Raw genomic sequence first — 21,065 nt, 5'->3', positions numbered from 1 at the left:
AGGGAGACGTTGTTCCAGCACGTGGAGATTGATAAGGGAAACTCTTTAAGCAGCACAGGACTGGTTCTGGCTACTGTACAAAAGGGAGCCAACCCTCAACAGAAATCCCCATCAGTTTTCGTGGTTTCAGGGCCCATAGTTATACTTCTGGGCAGTTAAATTTGTGTCACAGACACAAAAATTCCAAAGTTTGGTTGTTTGAATAGATGGGGAGATTTACAATATAAAGTACTTGCTATGGTCATCCTGAGACAGCCCCTAGACAGCTGTTAACCATGGTTGGCATGCCTGATTGGCAGGATATTGCTCTTCCTGATAAGAGAGCCTGAGCTTAATAAGGACCAGGATCCAGTGGCACTGTGGCCCAGGGCTGCCCGCTTTGAACTTGCCAACAGAGGCATGTTCTTTGGTACAGCAATGTTCCTGGTGGCCAGCTGTGAGCCAGGTGTGCCTCCTTTTATTATGGCCCTAACAGGTGGCAACCTTAGTGAACAGATATTAACACTCAGAAAACCTAAACTAAATATGCTCAAGGTACAAATGTTTCTTTCCTACAGTCTGGTTAGTACACTACTCAGTCTTGAGCACTCCTTTAGCTAAAGTTTATTGTAATTAACATTTCCAAGAAGGCTTAACAGATCCTTCATTAACATCAACTTACTGTTCCTGGTTTCTCCTGTACCAGCAAGAAGCTTCTAGTTCCTGGGATCCAGGCAGCTGAGTGACTAACAACTTTGGGAGAGTGGTGAAGTAGGAGGGAAACAGGCCAAGAACAAAACTGAAGCGGAACAGAGACAGGGCAGGCAGTGGGGTCTACACAGCATCTCCTGCATGGTGGGCCATCCATGGGGTCCCGGAACCTGGGTACACATGCAGTATACCCTTTTCAATGGGTGGGCCCCCATCTACAGACCACACACGTGCCTTGAAACTACCCTTTAAAAAAGTTGTATTAATGTCTGTGGGGTTTTTGCATAGTCACGCAGGTGCCCACAGAAGTCAAAAACGGCACATCTCCCCAGAACTGAAGTTTACGGGTGGTTTGTGAGCTGCCCAGTGTAGGTGCTGGGATCTAGACTTGGGTCCTCTTTAAGCATCGTGCGCCCTCTTACAGGTACTCTTTGGCCCAGTCATCCTTCTAGCTTCCATCTGCACTTTCTGACCGAGCACCTGAGAAGTAAGGCAACAAGAGCCCCGCACAGGCTCTCCTCTGGGCCCAAATCCCCTCTCCGGAAATTTGGAGGTCAGCTGGAGGTTCCAGGGAGTAACCCAATTTCTATACCAGGCTTGGTAGCGAAGGCCCATCTCCCAAGGTTGAGCCTAGGACTCTAGGTTTGCTTGTCTCCACCATCCGTTAACTGGTTCAGTCACATTACCCAAGCGTGCTTGCTGCTCACACTTAGGTTGTGCAAGGGCCAAGTGTGGTCCAGCTTAGTACTAAGACAGAAGAACGGGCCTATCCCACCGGTGTTTAAATTGCTCAAGTACGTTTTACTAGGCCGATTTTCACACTGATCCTTGTTTGCTGAAAATGGTAAATACTGGGTGTTATAAACGCCCTTCCTGCTTCTCAAGGTGTAGATGCACGCACCTGGCAGCAGTCATAAGGTGGGCCATCCGAGGTCCTCTCAGCAGCTGGGAGCCATGGCAGTAGTTTAGGAGAAGGCATAGATTTGGTTTAGAAGGAAGCCCTGTCAAGGACAAAGGGACTTCGTTCAGGAGGGGTGCGGGACTTCGTTCAGGAGGGGTGCATTGAGCCAAGCCATTAGAGGCCCTCAGCCGCTGGGGCCATGGTGGGTAGTTTAGCAGGATACATAGACCCTGGCCATCAGCAGCTGGGGCCATGGCGGTGGTTTAGGAGTGTGCACAGATAGACTGGATACGAGGAGGAGCAGTTGGCTGCGCAAAGACGCGTGCTTCCCTTCCTAGTTTCCAGGCCCGCATACCCAGAAGACCCTAAACACACCGCGTTCCCCACAGCCGAACAGAGAGGAGACCCCGCCCCCGCCCCAGGCCCGCAAATGTCGCGAGATCGCCGGACAGCCGCTAGCCTCGGTTGCCGGGACGTCGGGAGCGCGCACGCAGGTCGAGGGCGCGCGGGGCACGCCAGGCCGTCGCTCCTGTCCCACTCAGCGGCGCGGTCTCGCGAGACTTGCGAGTAAACATCCCCGAATGGAGACCCGAGGCGTGTTCGCGGCGGAGGCGCCGTTCTCCCGGGCCCGCCAACTCCGAGCCTGAGGCGGACGCAGGTACGTCTTCCGGCCGAGGGCGAGAGGCGGCTGCGCCCTCACCCCAGCCGCTCGCTCCCCGCGTGGGGGCCGCCGGCGGCCGCTGCTGCACCCGAAACTGGCCCGCAGCAGGCGGAGCAGCGGCCTGGCCCGCGCCTGCGCGCTGGTGCGCACGCGCCGCCCTCCTCCGCAGGGCGCTGCGGTCGCGAGCCCCAGGGACCGGCCTGTAGCTTCCCGCACGTCAGGCTCGTGTTTGCAGTTACTGTAGGGTTTTTTGGTTCCTTCCCCCCCCCCCCCTCCCCGAGTGGGGCTTTGAAGTGACAGGAGGAACGCTCGAAAATTTTGATTCTGGCGGTCAGCCTCGCTAACCCTTAGGTTTGGAAAGGAATGAAAAACCGGACGGAGAAAAAAGTAGTTCGTCCATTAAAATCTGCAAAACTAAAAAACTTTTTTTTTTTTTAATGTGGGGGGGGGGAGTTAATATTTGAGACAAGGTCTAAATAGCTCAAGCTGGCTTTGAACTTTTGATCCTCCTGCTTCCACCTCTGGTGCCGGGATTAAAAACGTGCACCGCCACCCCACTTATCGATCCTTTTTCAAATGTAAGAACTTAATGTTTATGAAGTGTCCGTATCGCAGGGTCGTTTGATTTAAGTGTTACCCTCCAGTGACTTTGCGACCGTGTGCTGAGCCACTCCCAAGACAACCCTCACCACCACCCTTTTGTGGTTACTGTCCATTTTCAGTCTGCTTATCTTCAGTGTACTTGTCTCCTTTGATTTGCCTTTTGGGACTATTCGGTCAGGAGTTACATGTGTCCTTTGGTGTCAGGTTTCTTGGTGCCTTGTTTCCAGAATTCATCTGTGTTGTAGAGTAAATCATTCCTGTTTTTTTTTTTTTTTTTTTTTTTTTTTTTTCTGTACTAGTGAATCAGTATTTCATCCTTTTTAATGGCTGAATGATACTACATTGTGTAACAGTCCACATTTATTCCTATTCATGCGGAACATCTTTTGCCAAGAAGGTTTTATCTTCCCGTATGTGGCACGTCTGGCCACAGAGCTGGTTTTTGTTTGTTTCTTTTTTCTCCCGGAGGTGGCTACCTGAGCCTCACTTCTGCCCATTAGGATTCTCCTGCAGCCCTCAAACATCCCGTATAGCTAAGAGTTGGCTGTTACTTTTCAAAAATACGATGTAGTATTGGCGAGCCTCACTGCTTCCTCCAGTCACCTAGCAATGAAGGAGGGGGTTTCTAGTCACATTTTCTTCCTTCTTGTTGCTTTTATAGTCTGTACTTTGATTCTCTTCTCTACCTGATGGTAGACAGTCTTTGGACAGGAGGCGAAAGGGGAAGTCTGGGTATGTGGTTGCACTTGTTCATGGAGGCCAGAGCTCTGCAGCTGGCCTTCCTGACCGTGCTTCACCTTATTTGTTGAGAAGGGGCTCACTGATTCTGGGATCAGTGATTGATCTAGTCTAGCGTACTGATTAACTTAGACTAATGTGCCAGTGTGCCCTAGGGGCTGTCTGTCACTGCCTCCAGGTGCTGGGATTATGGTTGTGCCCTGGCTTGCTCAACTTTCTGTGTGAATTCTGGGGATCTTAATTCAAGCCCTTGTGTCTCCTGGACCATCCCCAGGCCCTTCAAGGAATGTTGTTAATACTTTCTTCTGGGGAGGAAGTTGTACAGTATTAGCAACTCTTTTAAAAAATGATTTCTTGGGCTGGAGGGATGGCTTAGAGGTTAAGAGCACTGGCTCTTCTTCCAAAGGTCCTGAGTTCAATATCCAGCACCCACATGGTGGCTCATAACCATCTATAGTAAGATCTGGTGTGCAGGCAGAATGTTGTATAAATAATAAATAAATCTTTAAAAATAATTTCTTTTTATTTCATGTGTGTTGGTGTTTTTCCTGTGTGTATGTCTATGTGAAGGTGTTGGATCTCCTGGAACTGGAGTTACAGATAGTTGTAAGCTGCTGTGTGAGTGCTAGGAATCAAACCCAGGTCCTCTGGAAGAGCAGCTAGTGCTCTTCACCACTGAGCCATCTCTCCAGCCCCCCTGTTAACAATTCTTATTTTTATTTTTATTATTATGTATACAGTGTTCTGCCTGCATGTACACCTGCATGCCAGAAGAGGGCACCAGATCTCATTATAGATGGTTATGAGCCACCATGTGGTTGCTGGGAATTGAACTCAGGACCTCTGGAAAGCAGCCAGTTCTCTTAACCTCTGAGCCACCTCTCCAGCCCCTTTTAGCAACTCTTGATTGCTAATTACTCCAGCCCTTCAGGGTGGTATAGATGGGATCAGAACCCAGTGGTCTGAAATGTTAAGGAGTCCAGACTGTCCATTTGGTATTTTGGGAGGTGACAAAGTTTAAGACTGAGGCAGTTAAAGAGGTGACAAATGAGTTGATTTATCTTTCCTAGTGGTGCAGTCTGTTTTGATATGTTTCAGAAATCCATGTATGTATGATGTCAGAGGACAGCTGTGGAGTGGGTTCTCTTCTCTCCCTCTTCTGAGGGTTCTGGAGATCAAACTCAGATCATCAGGCAGCACACCAAGCGCCTTTCCCCTTGGAGCCATATGACCAGCCCTGTTAGTCTTGGTTTTTTTTATTTTATTTTATTTTATTTTATTTTATTTTATTTTATTTTATTTTATTTTTATTTTTATTTTTATTTTTAGTTTTATTTTATTTTTTTTTTGACAGGGTTTCTCTGTGTAGCCCTGGCTGTCCTGGAACTTGCTCTGTCAAATAGGCTGGCCTCGAATTTACAGAGATCTGCTTGCCCTTGCCTCCCAAGTGGTGGGACTAAAGATGTATGCCACCACCGCCCGGCTTATTTGCTTATTTTATGTATAGGAGACTTTTGCCTGCATGTGTGTGTATGCACCACTTGCCTGAGGAAACCAGAAGAGGGAATCAGATCCCCTGGAAGTGGTTTTATAGACCTGGGAATAGAACCCAGGTCCTCTGGATTAGCAGAAAGTGCTTATCACTGCTCCAGTCCCAGGTCTTATTAATCTTGACAGTGTTTTTGTCGTTGTTGTTGTTGTCGTCCTTGTTTTCTTTAAGGAAATGAATTTCAGATAAAATGAGGGAAGTTAGAAGTTTGGTGGCACAATCTTTGGTCAGCTGGTCCCTGTTAGATGTGTAGAGACTAGGAGAGACTGCTAGGAGCCAAGAACAAACTCCGCAGGGCAGGCAGTAAATGCCTCTGTGTCTCTGTTCACGTTACACTGGCTGCTGGGTCATTGAGGCCTCCATATACACCTTATTTTAAGGGAGTATCTTCTGGTGCTGCTCAATCGTTAGCCTGTTAAACAGCAGGAATACAGCCAAGTGTGCAGTCGAGTTACAAAAGAGATCGTTTTCCAGCCAACTTTTAATTAAATTGAATAGTACCCTTTCATGGTTTAAACAGCCTTCACTGGAGTTATTTCAGTAAACTAGTTTATTAAGAGGCAGGGCGTGGTGGCATAATTAGATGACTGTGATATGGGTTATTTCTTCTCACCTGAGTTAGATTTTAAAATCATATTCAAGAAAATAGCTTCAGATATATTTAAAGTATACCCAGAAGTGTAATCTTGCTGATGTTCTTTTACTGTGCACATTGTAAATAGAATTTCAGAGTTGAAAGAGGCATTAGCTGCCCCTTGCTGCTCCCTCTTCTCTTGCATATGTGCCCCATTGCATGTGTTTCTGATATGCCTCATGTAGTATTTGATGTCAGGCTCATCGTAAGTCCACCCATGTGAGCGGTGCAGTCATACTCATGGGAAGTCATGGGTGGAAAGACTGTCCTTAGAATATGTTTCTTACAGAAAGTAATCAGGTTTTCCACAGGGGTGCCTGGGAATTAAGTCTGATCAGCACTTGGAGAATCCAGGGTGGGCAGCTTCAAGAGGCTCTGTGAGTAAGCAGCCTGTGAAGTTTCTGGAAGGAGCTGTGTGGAGCTGCGGTGTCTCCCTTAGCAGGGAAGGCTACTGCAGACAGATTATGGGAACAGCTGAGAGAAATTGTTCACCATCAGTCTGTACCAACATAAGTAAGCCTGACATGATTTTTGTTGTTGTTTTGGTTTGTTTTTGAGATAGGGTCTCACTTTGTACTCTGGCTGTCCTAGAACTCACTTATGTAGACCAGTCTGGCTTTCAACTCTCAGAGATCCTCCTGCCTCTGCTTCTTGAGTGCTGCGTTTAAAGGCGTGTATCATCACACCCAGCATACAGTTGAATTTTTGTGCTGCTCTCTTACCAGAAAATGTAACATCCTCATTTAAATGTTATTTTAAAGAATTTCTTGAACATAATAAATAATACGATTTATCTAATTATAAAAATAATAAAACCTTTTTGTAATTTAAGAAGAAAATATAATAAAGTAGGAAAGGATGAGTCATCCTGCTAGAGGTAGGAGCACACATTCTGTTTTATTAGTTATCTTGCAGTGTTACTTTTTCCTGTGTACATAGATATGTTAAAACAACTTTTTAAAGTAACTTTTATTTTGCCTGAATGTATGTATGTGCACTATGTGCTTGCTTGGTGTCCACAGAGGTAAGAGTGGTTGGTTGGTTGGTTGGTTGTGAACCCCCGTGCGGATGCTGAGAGTCAAAGCTATATCCTCTGCAAGAACAGCAATGCTCCTAATTGCTGAACCATCTTTCCAACCTCATGGATGCATTTTTAAAAGTCAAAGCTTGCCGGCAGTTGGGAGGTGGAAGCAGGTGGATCTGAGTTGGAGGTCAGCGGGGTCTGTAATAGTGAGATCCGGGGCCTATCCTGGAGAAAGACCTGGTCTCACAGAGGAGCATGTGTATGCAGAGTTTGGACTGTTCTATACATGAACTGACTTAATACCTCATTAGTCCATTCTCCTGTTACCAGTTCGAACTGACACTGTTTCCTGTTTTGTCATTCTAGAGGTCAGAAGTCCAAAATGAGTGCCATAGGGCTAAAATCAAGGTGTTGATAGCTGGTTCTTTCTGGAGGCTCTCAAGAGAGAATCCGGTTTCTTCTATTTAGAGAAGCCACCTATATTCCTTGTCTCCTTAATTTCTTTTTAACAAAAAAATCACACCTAGGCTTTTATCGTCCACCTCTGGAACACCCACCTGGCTGTATAGAGTACCTTAGAGTGACTAGGCTAGAGGGTGGAGGATGTCCTCCCCAGCGTATGGTGGCCATACCCTACTGAGTCTTTGTATAAAGTCACGTTTGCAGGTTCTGGGGTCAGGGTGTGGACATCTGAGGGGGACCATGATTCAGTCTTGTTCAAGACACAGTTAGAAAAATTGCTGCTGGGCATTCTATAACACAAACAAACCATAATCATTTCCCGTCCCCTGTTATTGAGTGCCTAGGTAGTCTCTAATTTTTCCCCATTACAATCTTGCACTGTATATTCTTAGATAGAAATAGTGTGCTTTCAGGGTCGTGTGTGTTGGACTGAATTCCTAGGAGTCATTTTGAAAACGGCAGGCTCCTTTCCTGCTGTGAACCAGAGTGTGAACCAGACATTGGGGTTCCTAGACAGCTTTCCCACTCAATGACAGGGTGTAGGAGCAGCAGGGGCAGCCTCCTGTAGACCTCGGTTTTCTCACCCAAAAGTGTGGATAGTAACAGGCTATCTGAGGGTTATGTGAGTTACTACACGTAGTAAATTAGAATCCTATCTGCTACCGAGGGTAACTTGAGTTTTATTCGTGGCCAGGAATCTTTCCTATGCAGTACAGTTTTAAGGGCTTTAGTGCACATTGACAAGTGGTTTTGAGATTTAAAAAACAATTATTAATAACATGAGAATACTCACAGGGTTGTTGAACTTTTAAGCATGAGTTGTATCTGAGCATGTTGTTGGCGTACTTTTAAAAACTATTTAATTCAAGGTTCCTTTTATCTCTTCCGCCCTCTCCACCCCAATCCTTTCCAACACCAGGTAGGAGAGAAAGGTTAGTGGGGAGGGGGCTGTAGTTCTCCTTAGCTACTGCCTGCTGATTAGGGCCGCAGGGTCCCTTGGGGCAAGTCTAATTCGCTTTTCAGGATGTCTCCAACTTCTTCAGCAGCAACCAGGAGCAGCAGGGTACATGCACTAGCAGCCTTTCTCGGATCCCCCTTTCTCTCTCTGGGCTCTGATCTTTATTCCCTCTCAGAGTCCTCAGATATCTGTGTCTGCCAAAGAGCCCCTCTCAGAGCCCACACAAGGCAAATAGTTTGCTGCTGTGGACAGTCTGAATCAGTTCCATACCACACACCTGGGATCAAAACAAAAACATGTTTACAAACCATAAACCAAAACTTCCACAACAGTATGTCACCGTTTTTCAGAAAGAAAATTACTTGTTTTTTGTTTACAGTATAAATGATAAAAACATGAAAGCTAATTTGAACAGAGAAACATGACAGCTCTGTAGAATGGGAGATAGAGTGCCCCCACCCCAAGTACCCCAGTCCCACATTCACATATTCAGCCAATTGCTGATTGAAATTTTTTTGGGTGTTGGAGAGATAGCTAGTGGCTAAGAGCACTTGCTGTTTTTACAAGGAGCCTGGGTTCTGTTCGCAGTTCTTAGGTGGCAGCCCACAAACCCACTTTTTAACTCCAGCACCAGGGCATCCACGCCCTCTTCTGGCCTCTATGGGCATTGCACACACACAGAACACTTATGTGCACATAAAACACTCATACACCAAAATATTCAGGATACCTTATTTTCTGAACAATATGGCCTAACCATTTAGCATGTACATTTTTAGAAATGATAAGTAATCTGGTATAAATTAAAGTATATGGGAAGGTATACACAATTTCTGTGGAAGAGCTGCGCCCTTTTATGTAAAGGATTTGCATATTCGTAGATTTAGGGAGTTGGAAAGCAATTCTCAGTAGATCTCCATAGCCCCATTTCATTTTAGTCGGTAGTATCAACTGGCATGTTCTGGGTGTCACTGGGCAGCTGGTGAATGGTAACCTGCTTCGTGAAATGGCCGTTGGGGTTTATCTCATGCCTTCTCGTGGTTTGACTGTTGTACGGTTTTGGAAGGAACGTCAGAAATAGGCAGGGTTTCTTTCAGTGCCTCTGCTGGGGGAAGGGGCGAGCTGGGCCCTTTGCCTGTGGCTGGTTGGCTTAGATAATGTGGTGAAGTCACTCTTCCCCTTTGTAAATGTGTATTTTAATGGGTAGCATTTTGAAACTATGTAAACAGCAGAGTTTCCCCTTATGTTTCCACTTTATTTGTGTTGGGGTCTGTTTTCCCAGTTTTAATTTTCAAAAAGTTGTGATCTGTTACTCATTAAATATTGTGAAGCTCATATTGTTGTGAGAGTCCCTAGAATGGCAGCATCTCCCATTCTCTGAGTGAGCACGACCTCACTGTCTGGTACAAGGGGTTCATTCCACGGTCATCTCATCTAGTCCCACCCGCCTTTGAGCTGACTCTTAAAGGATCCTGACATCTTTCCCTGGAGAATGGTACTCAGCCATCTGGGCACAAGGTGGCTTCCTTCCTGGGGTTACAGCACATGGCGCTGCTGCTGTGTCCTCTTTAGGGGGGCATGTATTCAAATGTGCACTTGTTTATTTCTGCATCTCTGTGTGAACATCAAAAAACCCGAGTTTGTACCAGCATTTCAGTTTCAGTTCAATACTAATGGCTCATTCATTCATTTTGTTTGTTTGTTTGTTTACCTCTAGACTCAAGCTCTCACTGGTTCTCTGTGGCTTTCTTGTCCTCAGCGTAGTAACTCAGAAAGGGAAGGACAAGTTAGTGGCTTTCTTTCTGTGTGAGCCTGTGTACATACACCTTTCTGTGTAACTAATGTCTGTTATGGTCCTCCTGTTTGCCACTAGCTAGTGAGATGTCTTGTGGCTCCTGTTTACTGATTTGGGGTCGTATCTTGGGTACTGTGGGTTGCTGAAAGTGCGGTCTGCTCTTTCAGAGCTCCACTGGACATCTCTCAAAACACCCCAGTGCACCCAGGCCCTGTGCACTGTCCTTCTAACAGCTCAGTGGTGAATTAGAAGCCATAAAGAAAAATGGTTTGAGCCTTCTTCCAGGACTGGGAACCTGCAGAAACCTCAGGCTCTGTAATTTTCTACAACAGGCCTGTCACAGTAATGTCTTCTGAAAGCCTGAACTTTTCACCTTTGAGGACAGTAAGCAGGTTACTTGGGTCTGTCTGCACAGCTGAGCTGCTTGAGGGTTTGTTTGTTTGTTTTTCAGATCATTTCCAGCCTGCTCATTTATCTCAGGGAACTTTTGTACCTGAAGCTGCTTTCTTTGTTTTTCCTTACTTCCTTCTAGCACTGGAGAGTGTGTCGAGCAGTTTCCTGGAATAAATGAGGCTTGGTAGAGTGTAGTCAGACCGGAGTCATTTGTTCACTTAATATAACCTTTTTCTGGGAGGGATCAGTGACATTTAAAAACACTTATTTACTTTTTGTATATGGATGGGTACTGGTGTGGAGATCAAAGCAGACATATGTGGGGGAGTCAGTTTGTGCCTTGTACCGTGTAGGTTCCGTGGAACTCAGTTGCTCAGGCATGGCAGCAAATGCTCTTATCTGCTGAGCCATCTTCCACTCCCTCTAAACACTAAAGCAGTAGCCCCAGCTAGTGGACAGACTTTTCTTATGGGAGTCTGATTTTGGTTTTCTTTTGGTCTCCTGTTCTTTGTCATCTTCCCCAAAGAGGGAGTGATGAATGGCCCAGGATTCTGACAGGCTCTGCCTGCTTGCCAGTGTTGATGAGCATCCTAAACACAGTTGTTGACAACTTCGTCCCCATGTAGTGTAGGGGTTCCCCTGAGCCAGCTTCCCTATAGTCTTCTCCATCTCAGAGGCAAAGTTACCCTTGTAGCTCTGATTCCTCACCTGCATTCTCCCACACCTGGTCACAAGGAGTTTGTTGACTCCACATTCTTTTTTTTTTTTTTTTTAATTTATTTTTCTTATTAGTTACATTTTGTTAACTCTGTGTCCCAGGTGTATCCGCTCCCTCATTCCCTCCATGTTCTTATCTGTAAAGTCCCAGTCAGCATCTTCTTTCCCTGAGTTGTTTATACCCATGCTCTTCCACAGGGTCCCTGTCTCCTGTCACCGGTATTCATTAGAATTCATAGAAGGCTGAGTGGTCAGCCGTGCCGTCCCTTCCCTTTCAAAATAAAACTGAGGTCCTCTCCGACGTACACAGTTGTCGCTGGTCTGTCCCCACTTCTTCATCTCATCACTCTTCCCTTTCTGCATTCTGCTCAGCCACACTGACCTGTTTGCTTTTCTTCTCACTTCAGACTTCTTCCTTTAGGTTTGCATTAAGAGCCCCTTCTCTGGGGCCTCTGTGGCTCTCAGGCTGACAGGCCCCCTCTTAGCTGTCCTGCTCCCTCCTCTCTCTTAATATCAGCTAAGCTACCTTCTTTCTTATCTGCTCGCCCACACTGGGAGATAAGCTGTGTGGGGTCAGAGGTTTTCTGCTGAGGTTTGTCCAGTGCTCTGACCCTCCTGCCTGTACCATGCAGAGCTCTGAGCACTTGCTCAGCAACCTTGTTCTCTGGTTCTGTGTGCTCACGCACCTTGGCTGCTGATGCCTGCATTCTGGAATGTCTTCCTTCAGCCTGGTCTCTGCTTGAGCTCCCTTCTCTGTGCCCTCTTTCCCTCTTCCGCCTCCTCCCCGATTGGGCCTTGTGTATATTCTGTGTTCTCCCTGTCCCCAGATCCACCACTTCTCCCTCCATGGTGCCCTATGTGCAGCTCTTTCCAGGTCAGCTTTAGCTAAAGCTTCCTCTTGTCACACCTGAAGGGACTTTGTCTCAGTTTAGGTGACTCTGACACCTTCCTTTCCTGCCTGTCTGGTAGTTGGTTTGGAGTTGGTCTCCTTTGCCTCCTCACACATAGAGCACTGTGTCCCTGGCGTCCTTCCTATGTGCACACACATATACACACTCAAACTCCACAGCATCTGGAAGTGTCTTTCTGCACTCTATAAAATGACATGGCATAGTGAGTGTCCTGTGTTTTGTTTTTGTGTGTGTGTGTCCTATTTCCCAGAACTGACTGGAGAAGAGTTGGTTGCCTTGCATGTTTCCTTGTGGTATTCCAGCTGTCCTGGAACATGATTTTAGACCACTCAAGCTTCAAATTCAGAGGTCCTCTGCCTTTGCCGCCCTGCTGCTGGGATTATGCATGTGCCACAAAGCCTGGCTGCTTATTTTCTTTCAGAAAACTTCATTTCATTCCTTTCCATTTCTTTGTATTAGAATCAGGCCCCTGCCTAATTTGTAAACATCAGCTCTCTCTTCTGCACAGAACACATCCTAATAGAGAGTGACTGTCTACCTGTGGTAGAGTTACCCAGGGCAGTGTTAAAAGGGATTTATTGCAGTCAGGCCTAAGATGCTCTCACAAGTATGTATGTATTCATTCTCCATATCCACTAGGTCATAGAGTCTTTCTCTTAAGGCAGAAGGATTTTAGATTATTTTTGTTACTCTTCTCCCCCCCCCCCCCTGCCAATTTTTATGTGTACAGGGAGGCCAGAAGAGAGCCTTGGATCCTCTGGAACTGGAGTGGCAGATGGTTGTGAACTGCCTTGTGGGTATTAGGAATGGAACCCAGATCCTCTAGGAAAGCAGCCAGTGCTCTAACCATTGAGCCACCTCTCTAGTCCCTTTTGTAAAGTGCACACTTACTCCAGCGTTAGAACTATTTACCACTGACTGGCAGTATATTTTTTAACCAGTGATCTTCAAGGGTTGCTTTCTGAGACTCCATTCTCTGATAGTTCTGATAGTGCCTCTGGCTTCTGCAGAATGTATAATATATAGCTTTAGCTGACCTCTGGTCTTTCTACTTGTATCTTTGTTTTACTCATTTGTTCTTGTGGTTGACCTTCTTTGCTGTCCTGTTGAGTAGACATAGTTGTTTCTCCTGTGAGAACATGCAGCAGCCCCAGTCTCTAATGTGGGCTCTAGACTAGCCTGTTGTGTAGACTTGGTGGTGCAGTAGTAAAGGTCCTAAGGTAAAGTTTAGGCAGCTTTTTGGGTCCTTCATTTGATCATTACTGTTTGATCCCTTTCCTGTTTTGGAAGTACATACAGGCAGCCAAAACTAAAACCTCTTTATTACTCTAAAGTTCTGCCAGAAGAATGAGTTTAACTGACTCATCTTGGTTGATGGTGGCTCATTTTTTTTTTTCTGCCTCTTTTTTAAACAGTACAAGGGCCTGACTTGTTCTGTGCCCTTTCTCCCCAACCTTTCCCCACAGGTATGGTGGTGAGCTGCATTTGCTGGTCACTCTGTGGCAGTTCGGCTCTCACTGGCCCTGTTGTGAAGAACAGCTGTTCTCTTATACTCTAGATATTTTGAGAGAGCTCTGAGCCCATGGGAAATCTTATACTCAAATAACACTTTTTAGGAATGGCTGGCCTCAGAAATTGTTCTCTATTTCACTTTCAGTAAAGAGCTTATCTGATTTTATAACCGATTAAACAGGTTCAGTTTAAGTTTGATGCTTTGGTAAATCAATTTAATGGCTGCAGAAAACTTCTGTGCCCTTTTCATAAAATTGGCAGAAAATATTTTAAAATAAGACTACTTTTAAGCAGTGTCTTTAAAAAGCCTATTAAAATGACTTGGCTAGAAAATAGTAAAGACTTTTGACTGAAAAACTATAGATGTTGATTGGCAACATACCCTGGACTGTGGAGAGCTGCAGACGACAGAAAACACAGTCTGAGGAAGAAGTGAAGAGTGGGACATGAAGGATAGACTTGCCTCTTCCTTTCCAGCTGAAGGACAGGACTAGCCTGCTTCACGATCCTCCTGTCAGCTGTTGGCCTTTGTCTTGTCACCTTCCTCACCTATTTTTCCCTATATTTCTCAGGTTTCCAAGAAAGCAGTGAGGAGTAAGTAAATCCAGACAAAACAATGGGACTTGTTGTTGTATTCGCATTTATCTGTTTTGTAAGTGGTTGTCTGACCCTTCCGTTGAAATTGCAGCTGGAGCTGTCATGTGTGGTTTGGTCACGATGCTACTGACATCCCTATGTGCTGTTTTTGTTTCAGATTGGCTCACAGAGTGCTTGCTTGGGCATCCCAATAGATTTGGATCTGGTGCAAATGGAGTTTAGGACTCAGTGGACTCGGCCCTGATGAGAGAAGCCGCTGCCCAAGATGGAGAAGAAGCGGAGAAAGAAATGAAAGCCTCTTTTTGGGCCAGACCGTGGGTGACCATGGGACTGAGGTTTTCCTTATGTTGGACAAGTCAGTAGGATGGCTGATCAGTAAGGTTGCAGCTTTTAGCCAAAACGGAAATTCACTTCTGATCAAGGAAGAACCTAGTGCGATTTGAATTTATGCGATTTTGTGACCATATTCATTTAGGACCATGAAGCTCGTCAACATCTGGCTTCTTCTGCTGGTGGTTTTGCTCTGTGGGAAGAAGCATCTCGGTGACAGGCTGGGGAAAAAAGCTTTTGAAAAGGCCCCATGCCCTAGCTGTTCCCACCTGACTTTGAAGGTGGAATTCTCCTCAACTGTGGTGGAATATGGTAATGAATTGTCTTCAGAGTTGGGCCCTCTCATCTTACTGTTTTCACACTTAATATAAATATTAGCTTCCGTTCCACTGCTCTGGTAAATTTCAAATGTAGTGAGTGCACATGACGTAGGTATTAACCTTTGCTTAAGGTGTTCTCCCCATGGAGTGAACTGACTGCACCATTGTAGCTGGGAGGGTGCTATGCTGTGCTGAGCTGACACTGTGGAGGTCAAGCCTCAGGCCGGAGGGCAGGGCGGGAAGTCTGTGACTTGGTGCTGAGCCTTGTCTTCACCTTCTGTAGAACAAACAGCTGGGGGGCTGGAGAGATGGCTCAGAGGTAAAAAGCAGTGGTTGCTCTTCCAGAGGTCTTGAGTTCAATTCCCAGCAATCGCGTGGTAGCTCACAACCATCTATAATGAGATCTGGTGCCCTCTTCTGTCATGCAGGCAGAACAGTATGTATATAATAAGTAAATAAAAATGTAAAAATTAAAAAAGAACAAACAGCTGTACATTCTCTGGGCTCCTTTCCTTGTTGGAAAGCTACATTTCTGTACTCTAGTCAGATTTTGGTGGCTATGGAGGTCTTATTTATTTTACTTTTTTTTCTTTTTCAATTTACAAATGTTTTATGTGTGTGAATGTTTTGCCTGCATCTTTTGCAACTCATGTGAACCACATGAGTGCTTGGCATTTGTTGGAGCCAGAGGGGCATTTGGATTCTGTAGAGCGGTTACAGGTGGTTGTGTGTCCTGGGACCTGAACCCAGGGTCTTCTCTGACAGCTGAGCCATCTCTCCAACCCCCTGGTTTATATATCTTAAAATGTATTTTGCTTCTGTGTGTGTGTGGATGTGCACACACGTGTGCAAATGGCTGTGGACACTAGAGGTTTAGGATTCCCTATACCTCGAGAGTTACAGGTGGTTGTGAGTTGCCTGACTGGAGTGCCGGAAGCCGAAGTCAGGCCCTTTGCAAGAACAGTCCATGCTCTTAACTACTGAGCCGTTCATCAGACCCATACTTACTTAGAAAACCAAACAAAACATAGAGTCTGGTTTTGAACTGTATGTTTTGTGTGCTTGAGATTCATGGGAGTCGGCTTTACCTGGAACTTAGCATATTGCTGCCTGTGGCATTTTACACTCATTTTTCTTCTTGCTCTTATTTTGCTGTGGGCTTTGAGGTACATTGTTCTTTTGCCAAGGAAGGTTCAGATTAGGTATACTTTGTCATGTATGTAAGTACTTATTTTTACTGTGGCTATTGATTTCAGAATATATTGTGGCTTTCAACGGATATTTCACAGCCAAAGCTAGAAACTCATTTATTTCAAGTGCTCTGAAGAGCAGTGAAGTGGACAACTGGAGAATAATACCTCGCAACAACCCTTCCAGTGACTACCCTAGTGATTTTGAGGTGATTCAGATAAAGGAGAAGCAGAAGGCCGGGCTGCTCACACTTGAAGACCACCCAAACATCAAGCGAGTGACCCCCCAGCGCAAAGTCTTTCGTTCCCTGAAGTTTGCTGAGTGTGAGTATGGTGGTCGATCACAGGCCACGCCGCTCATTGCTTGGCTTTCACCCATAGAGACTCTAAGGGTGATCTGGGGGTATCTTGTCCTTTTTCACAGTTCTCCAGGGGTGAATATTGTCTTGACAGAGAATTACTTAGTTTGTTTTGTTTTCTGAGACAGGGTTTCCTGTAGCTCAGGCTTCAGATTCACCATGAAGCTAAGCCTGGCTGGCCTTGAACTCCTGACCTTCCATGTATTCCTGCCTTCACCTCCCAAGTGCTGTGATTGCAGGCGTGCACTGCCATGCCCAGTAGACAGATTTTCTTGAGAAAAGCAGCCTCCTGCTGACTGGGAGGAACTCTGCGGGTCTGTAGTAGAGCGTGGTGGTGACCTGTATCTCTGAGAACTGGTTTCTCTCTGTGTTCACCTGGGACTCTTCCAACTTTGAGTCTACCAGTCCTTCATGTATAGAGTGAAAAGGCTTAAAAAAAGAAAAGAAAAAGAAAATCCTACTCTATATTCCAGCCTGGAACTGAGACAGTTTTCTTGCCTCAGCCTTACAAATGCTGAGGTTATAGAGGTATGCCACCTCACACTTCTATAGACCTTGCTTTTGAGTGCAGCTTTTTTATCTTTACTGCCCTCCTGCAAAATATCTTTTTCCTGGGCTTTGCTTTGTTTCTGAGCTCCATGATCATGACTAGAGGTGGGTGTTGTGGTGTACCCTACTAGTCTGTGGGCATTGGCAGGCCTGTGGGTATGAGCCAATGGAATTTGGCTCTCATTTTCTTGGGCCTAGTGTTGCCTCCAGTGGGGCTTTTAAAGGTAGAATTCATCTTCAGGTAACAAATTACAAACTTGATGCAGTGTTTTCTGTAATGTAGAGATGCTACCAGGGGGACTTTTTTTTTTCCTATTTATCAAACCAGGTTTGCATACTGCTCGCTTTAACAGTTTAATATTTTTTTCTTTCCTTCCCTCTTTTGTCTTTTTTGAGACAGGCTGTATGTACCCCAGGCTGACCTAGAACTTGTTATGTAGTTCCAGGTGACCTTAGACTTCTGGTCCTTTTGCTTCCACCTTTTAAGTACAGGGATTATAGGCCCTCAGCATCACACTTAGTTTTAGATGGTGCTAGCAACCAAACCTGGAGCTTTTGCAGGCTAGGCAGGCATTCTACCACCTGAGCCACATCCCCTGCCCTGCTGTTCCTCTTATTGTCAGGAGAAAGACATTTTATTCTCCCTGCTTTGTCCATTATATACTAGGCCCACAGCCTCTAAGGTTGTGCTGTCTTTGAAAAAGCTGATCTGTGTATGCAGTGCAGCAGACCAGAATTTTGAGTCAGTTGCAGACTTTGGATCTAATTTCTTAAGGACCTGACCCATTAGCTCGGATATTTTGTATCTTTTCTCCTTAAAGAGCAGCACTGTCCAGACAATCCCCGCAAAAAACAGATCAAACTTGGTACAGTTAGCTAAGTATGTATATTGTCATTTTATTCGGCTTCCTGTTCATTTTTGTTCATTTATCTTTGAGAACTCAAAAATGCTTTTGGAGACTTGGAGTTGCCTGATTCTAGCTACTAATCCTAGACTGATGGGGTTCCTTTCTGTGGGGTCTGTATTGGATTGTCACCTACTATCCCTGACACTCCTAAGCAGGGCTTCCTCTGCACGTGCCCATTCTTCCTGTGGCTAGCTCTAGTCTTGAGCAGGAGGCTCCTTTTCGCTTTTAGCCTCTTTTTTCTCTCCTAACACAGAGGTACTGACCACTCATTGGTTCTCAGAGGATGACGTGACAGTGCCCAAGTGCAGTGCTTAGCATCGTGCTCACAGGGTGTGGCAGCAGGTTTTGCTTAATGCTGGCCTACATCTGTCTTACTTTGGACTTCACTAGGTTTTGTCCCACAGGCCCTAAGACAAAGATAACATCTTTCTGTATGAGATATTTAATAATACCATGAAGATGTCCACCTATGCTGATTTGCTTACATCAACTTGACACAAGCTAAAGCCATCTGAGAACTTCACTTGAGAAAATGCCTCCTTATATAAACTTGGGCTCTGCAGGGCATTTTCTTAATCAGTGATTGATGGAGAAGGCATCCCACCTCCAGCCCTGCTGTGGGCTGGTGGTCCTGGGTTTTATAAGAAAACAGAGTGAAGAAGCCATGGGAAGCAAGCCAGTAAGCAGCATCCCTCCATGGCCTCTGCATGAGTTTCTGCCTCCAGGTTTCTGCTCTGTTTGAGTTCCTGTCCTGACTTCTCTTAGAGATGGATTGCTACCTGGAATAATGAACAGAATAATGAGCAAAAATAAACCAGGGTACTTTGGTCATGGTGTTTCATCACAGCAGTAGTAACTAGCCAGGACATCATCACTTTGTTGTTTGCACATATCTTGTTCTTTTTACCAGTTTCCCCTGTGCAAGCTAATGTTTCCCCGTTTTTTCCAGTGGTTGTTCGTATGACAGTATGTGTCTCTCTGTCTCTGCTTTGATTTTCTTGATGAGTACTCTGTTCTAAATCAAGCAGAGCACATCGCTCCCATCATCTAAGTGTTCTTACTTGGTATTTCTGGGGTTGTCCCTGCTGCGGACTTAAAGACTAGAGTCACTCGGGGAAACTCAGTGCAGGTAGATTTGAGTTGGGTTGTCAGACAGTTGCCTCATGGGATTGACAGTCTGTCTTTTCCAGGTCCCATACTTTCATGGGTATGGTCTGGAAACCTTGAGAATGAGAATCATTCACTTTATAACCAGTACTGTAGGAGTACAGGCTTGTTCTTAAAACTGATTTGAGGACTAGCAAGGTGGCAAAGGTGTTTGCATGTAAGTCTGACAATCTGAGTTCAGTCCCGGGGACTGATGGAAAGAGAGAACTGACTACACAAAGTTGTACATGCTCCCCACACTAACAAATGAAGTAAGGTTTTAAAAATATGATTCCTTTTCATTATAATAGACATTGGAAGGTAAAATGAAAACTCATAATAGTTTACTTTTATTTTGTTTGTTTGGTTTGTTTTTTTGAGACAGGGTTTCTTTGTGTAGCCTTGGCTGTCCTGGAACTCACTCTGTGGACCAGGTGGCCTTGAACACAGAAATCTGCCTCCCAGAATGCTGGGATTAAAGGTGTGTGGCATCACTGACCAGTCTCCTTCTATTTTTTTTTTTTAAATGAACGATTTTTTCAGGTATTAAAATTCATCATTTAAATGTACAATTTGACAGATCTTGGCAAAAGTACACAAACTAGGTAGAGTATTCTGTTGCCTCAGACCCTCTTCTTGCCCTCCTGGTTCTTTTAGGTTTTGAAAGGGGAAATTGTAAGTAAGGAAATTACCAAGTTTGAGGCAATACATAGTTTAAAGCCCCTGCTGAAGTCTGGCCAGAGGTGTTTAGTGGGGAAGACCTCTTCTTCCTGTCTAGAGTGCAGCACTGTAAAAGCTGCCGATACTCCAGTGGCCAGCTGCTAGGCCAGTTGCCTTTTTCGGCCTCTTGAGGGCAGGCCACTGTTGAGAATTAATTTTTTAGCTTCGGTGTTTTGGTGTCACAAGAGGTTTATTTATTTGAGACAGGGTTTTGCAGTATCACCTAGGCTGGCTTTAAACTTGTAATCCTATTGCTCTAGCCTTGTTCTTGCTAGGGTTACCGTGTATGTCCATTACCGTGACCCCCAGCAGGACTTATGTAAAAGTTCCTGTAAGTCTTTCTCTGCCTTCCCTTGCTTACAAAATTCTAAGAGTCATTTGGGATTAATGCAGCAATCAAGTACTATCCCCTATTTGTGGTTGCCTTGAAGGTTCTGAAACATGACTTCAAGGTGACTTCGCCGCCTTGCCTTAGAGCGTGGTGTGTGTACCTTTCCTCTTGGTCTCTGACCATGCTCTTGCTCTCTCTTGACTCTAGCCGACCCCATTGTGCCCTGTAATGAAACCCGGTGGAGCCAGAAGTGGCAGTCATCACGTCCCCTGAGAAGAGCCAGTCTCTCCCTGGGCTCTGGATTCTGGCATGCAACAGGAAGACATTCAAGTCGACGATTGCTGAGAGCCATTCCTCGCCAAGTCGCCCAGACGTTGCAGGCAGATGTGCTGTGGCAGATGGGATACACAGGTGTGTGCTGTAGGCCAGGAGCTCTGCAGACCAGGGGCTTGGGCAGCTTTCAGGAAGGACATCTAGGTTGCCCCGCTCTACCACCAGATACATCTGTCCTTCTTACCATGTGGAGCTGGGTGCAGTTAACTCTCCTGGCGTTTGCCTCTTCAGCCTAGCACCTGCTTCTATGATTTTTATTTTTATATCTAAAAATTTGAGTCTGTATGTGTATGTGTGTATAGGATTGCCTGTGTGTGTGTGTGTGTGTGTGTGTGTGTGTGTACGTGTACCTGAGTGTATACACGAGTACATGTGCGATGTGAACATGAGTGTGTGTGTGTGTGTCCATGTGCATAAGTGCATATGTATGTTTGTGTTTGTACAGGAGGACATGTGGGTGGGTGGGTGTGCCATGGCATGCATGTCAAGGTCAGAGAATGACTTGGAGCCATCTCCTCTCTCCTACTATCTGGAACCTGGAATGGAATGCGGGACATAGGGCTTGTACATTTCTTTCCTGTCAGCACTACACAAACCAGCTAAACTCACAGTCTGTGTCTGTCATCGTGTGCTGCAATGCCACACCACAGCCTGTGCTTTCCTAGGAAAGTGATAGCATTCACAGATGGACAGCTGGGGCTGGGCAGCTCCATCATGTGCTCACACCACAGCCT

The 21,065-nt window shown here is 45.6% G+C and overlaps 1 protein-coding gene across 3 annotated transcripts in view; it reads left to right on the top strand.

The window, feature by feature from the left end:
* The first annotated feature begins 2,109 nt into the window (after positions 1-2,109).
* Mbtps1 (membrane bound transcription factor peptidase, site 1) overlaps positions 2,110-21,065 on the top strand; it is a 53,786-nt gene continuing 34,830 nt past the window's right edge. For 2 of the 3 annotated variants that reach the window (XM_055621466.1, XM_055621465.1), the window contains exons 1-4: positions 2,111-2,249; positions 14,303-14,787; positions 16,052-16,309; positions 20,206-20,409. In XM_055621466.1, the coding sequence (XP_055477441.1) occupies positions 14,625-14,787; positions 16,052-16,309; positions 20,206-20,409 (625 nt within the window). In that variant the 5' untranslated portion in view covers positions 2,111-2,249; positions 14,303-14,624. Of the gene's footprint in view, positions 2,250-14,302; positions 14,788-16,051; positions 16,310-20,205; positions 20,410-21,065 lie in introns of all 3 variants that reach the window. The other variant, XM_055621467.1, reaches the window with a different exon arrangement.

Source organism: Psammomys obesus, unplaced genomic scaffold (assembly GCF_907164565.1).
Source record: "Psammomys obesus unplaced genomic scaffold, mPsaObe1.curated_primary_1811, whole genome shotgun sequence".
In the NCBI taxonomy this organism is placed as follows: Eukaryota; Metazoa; Chordata; class Mammalia; order Rodentia; family Muridae; genus Psammomys; species Psammomys obesus.
Note: the sequence above shows the minus strand (reverse complement) of the source record. Positions and strands in the feature narration are given on the sequence as shown.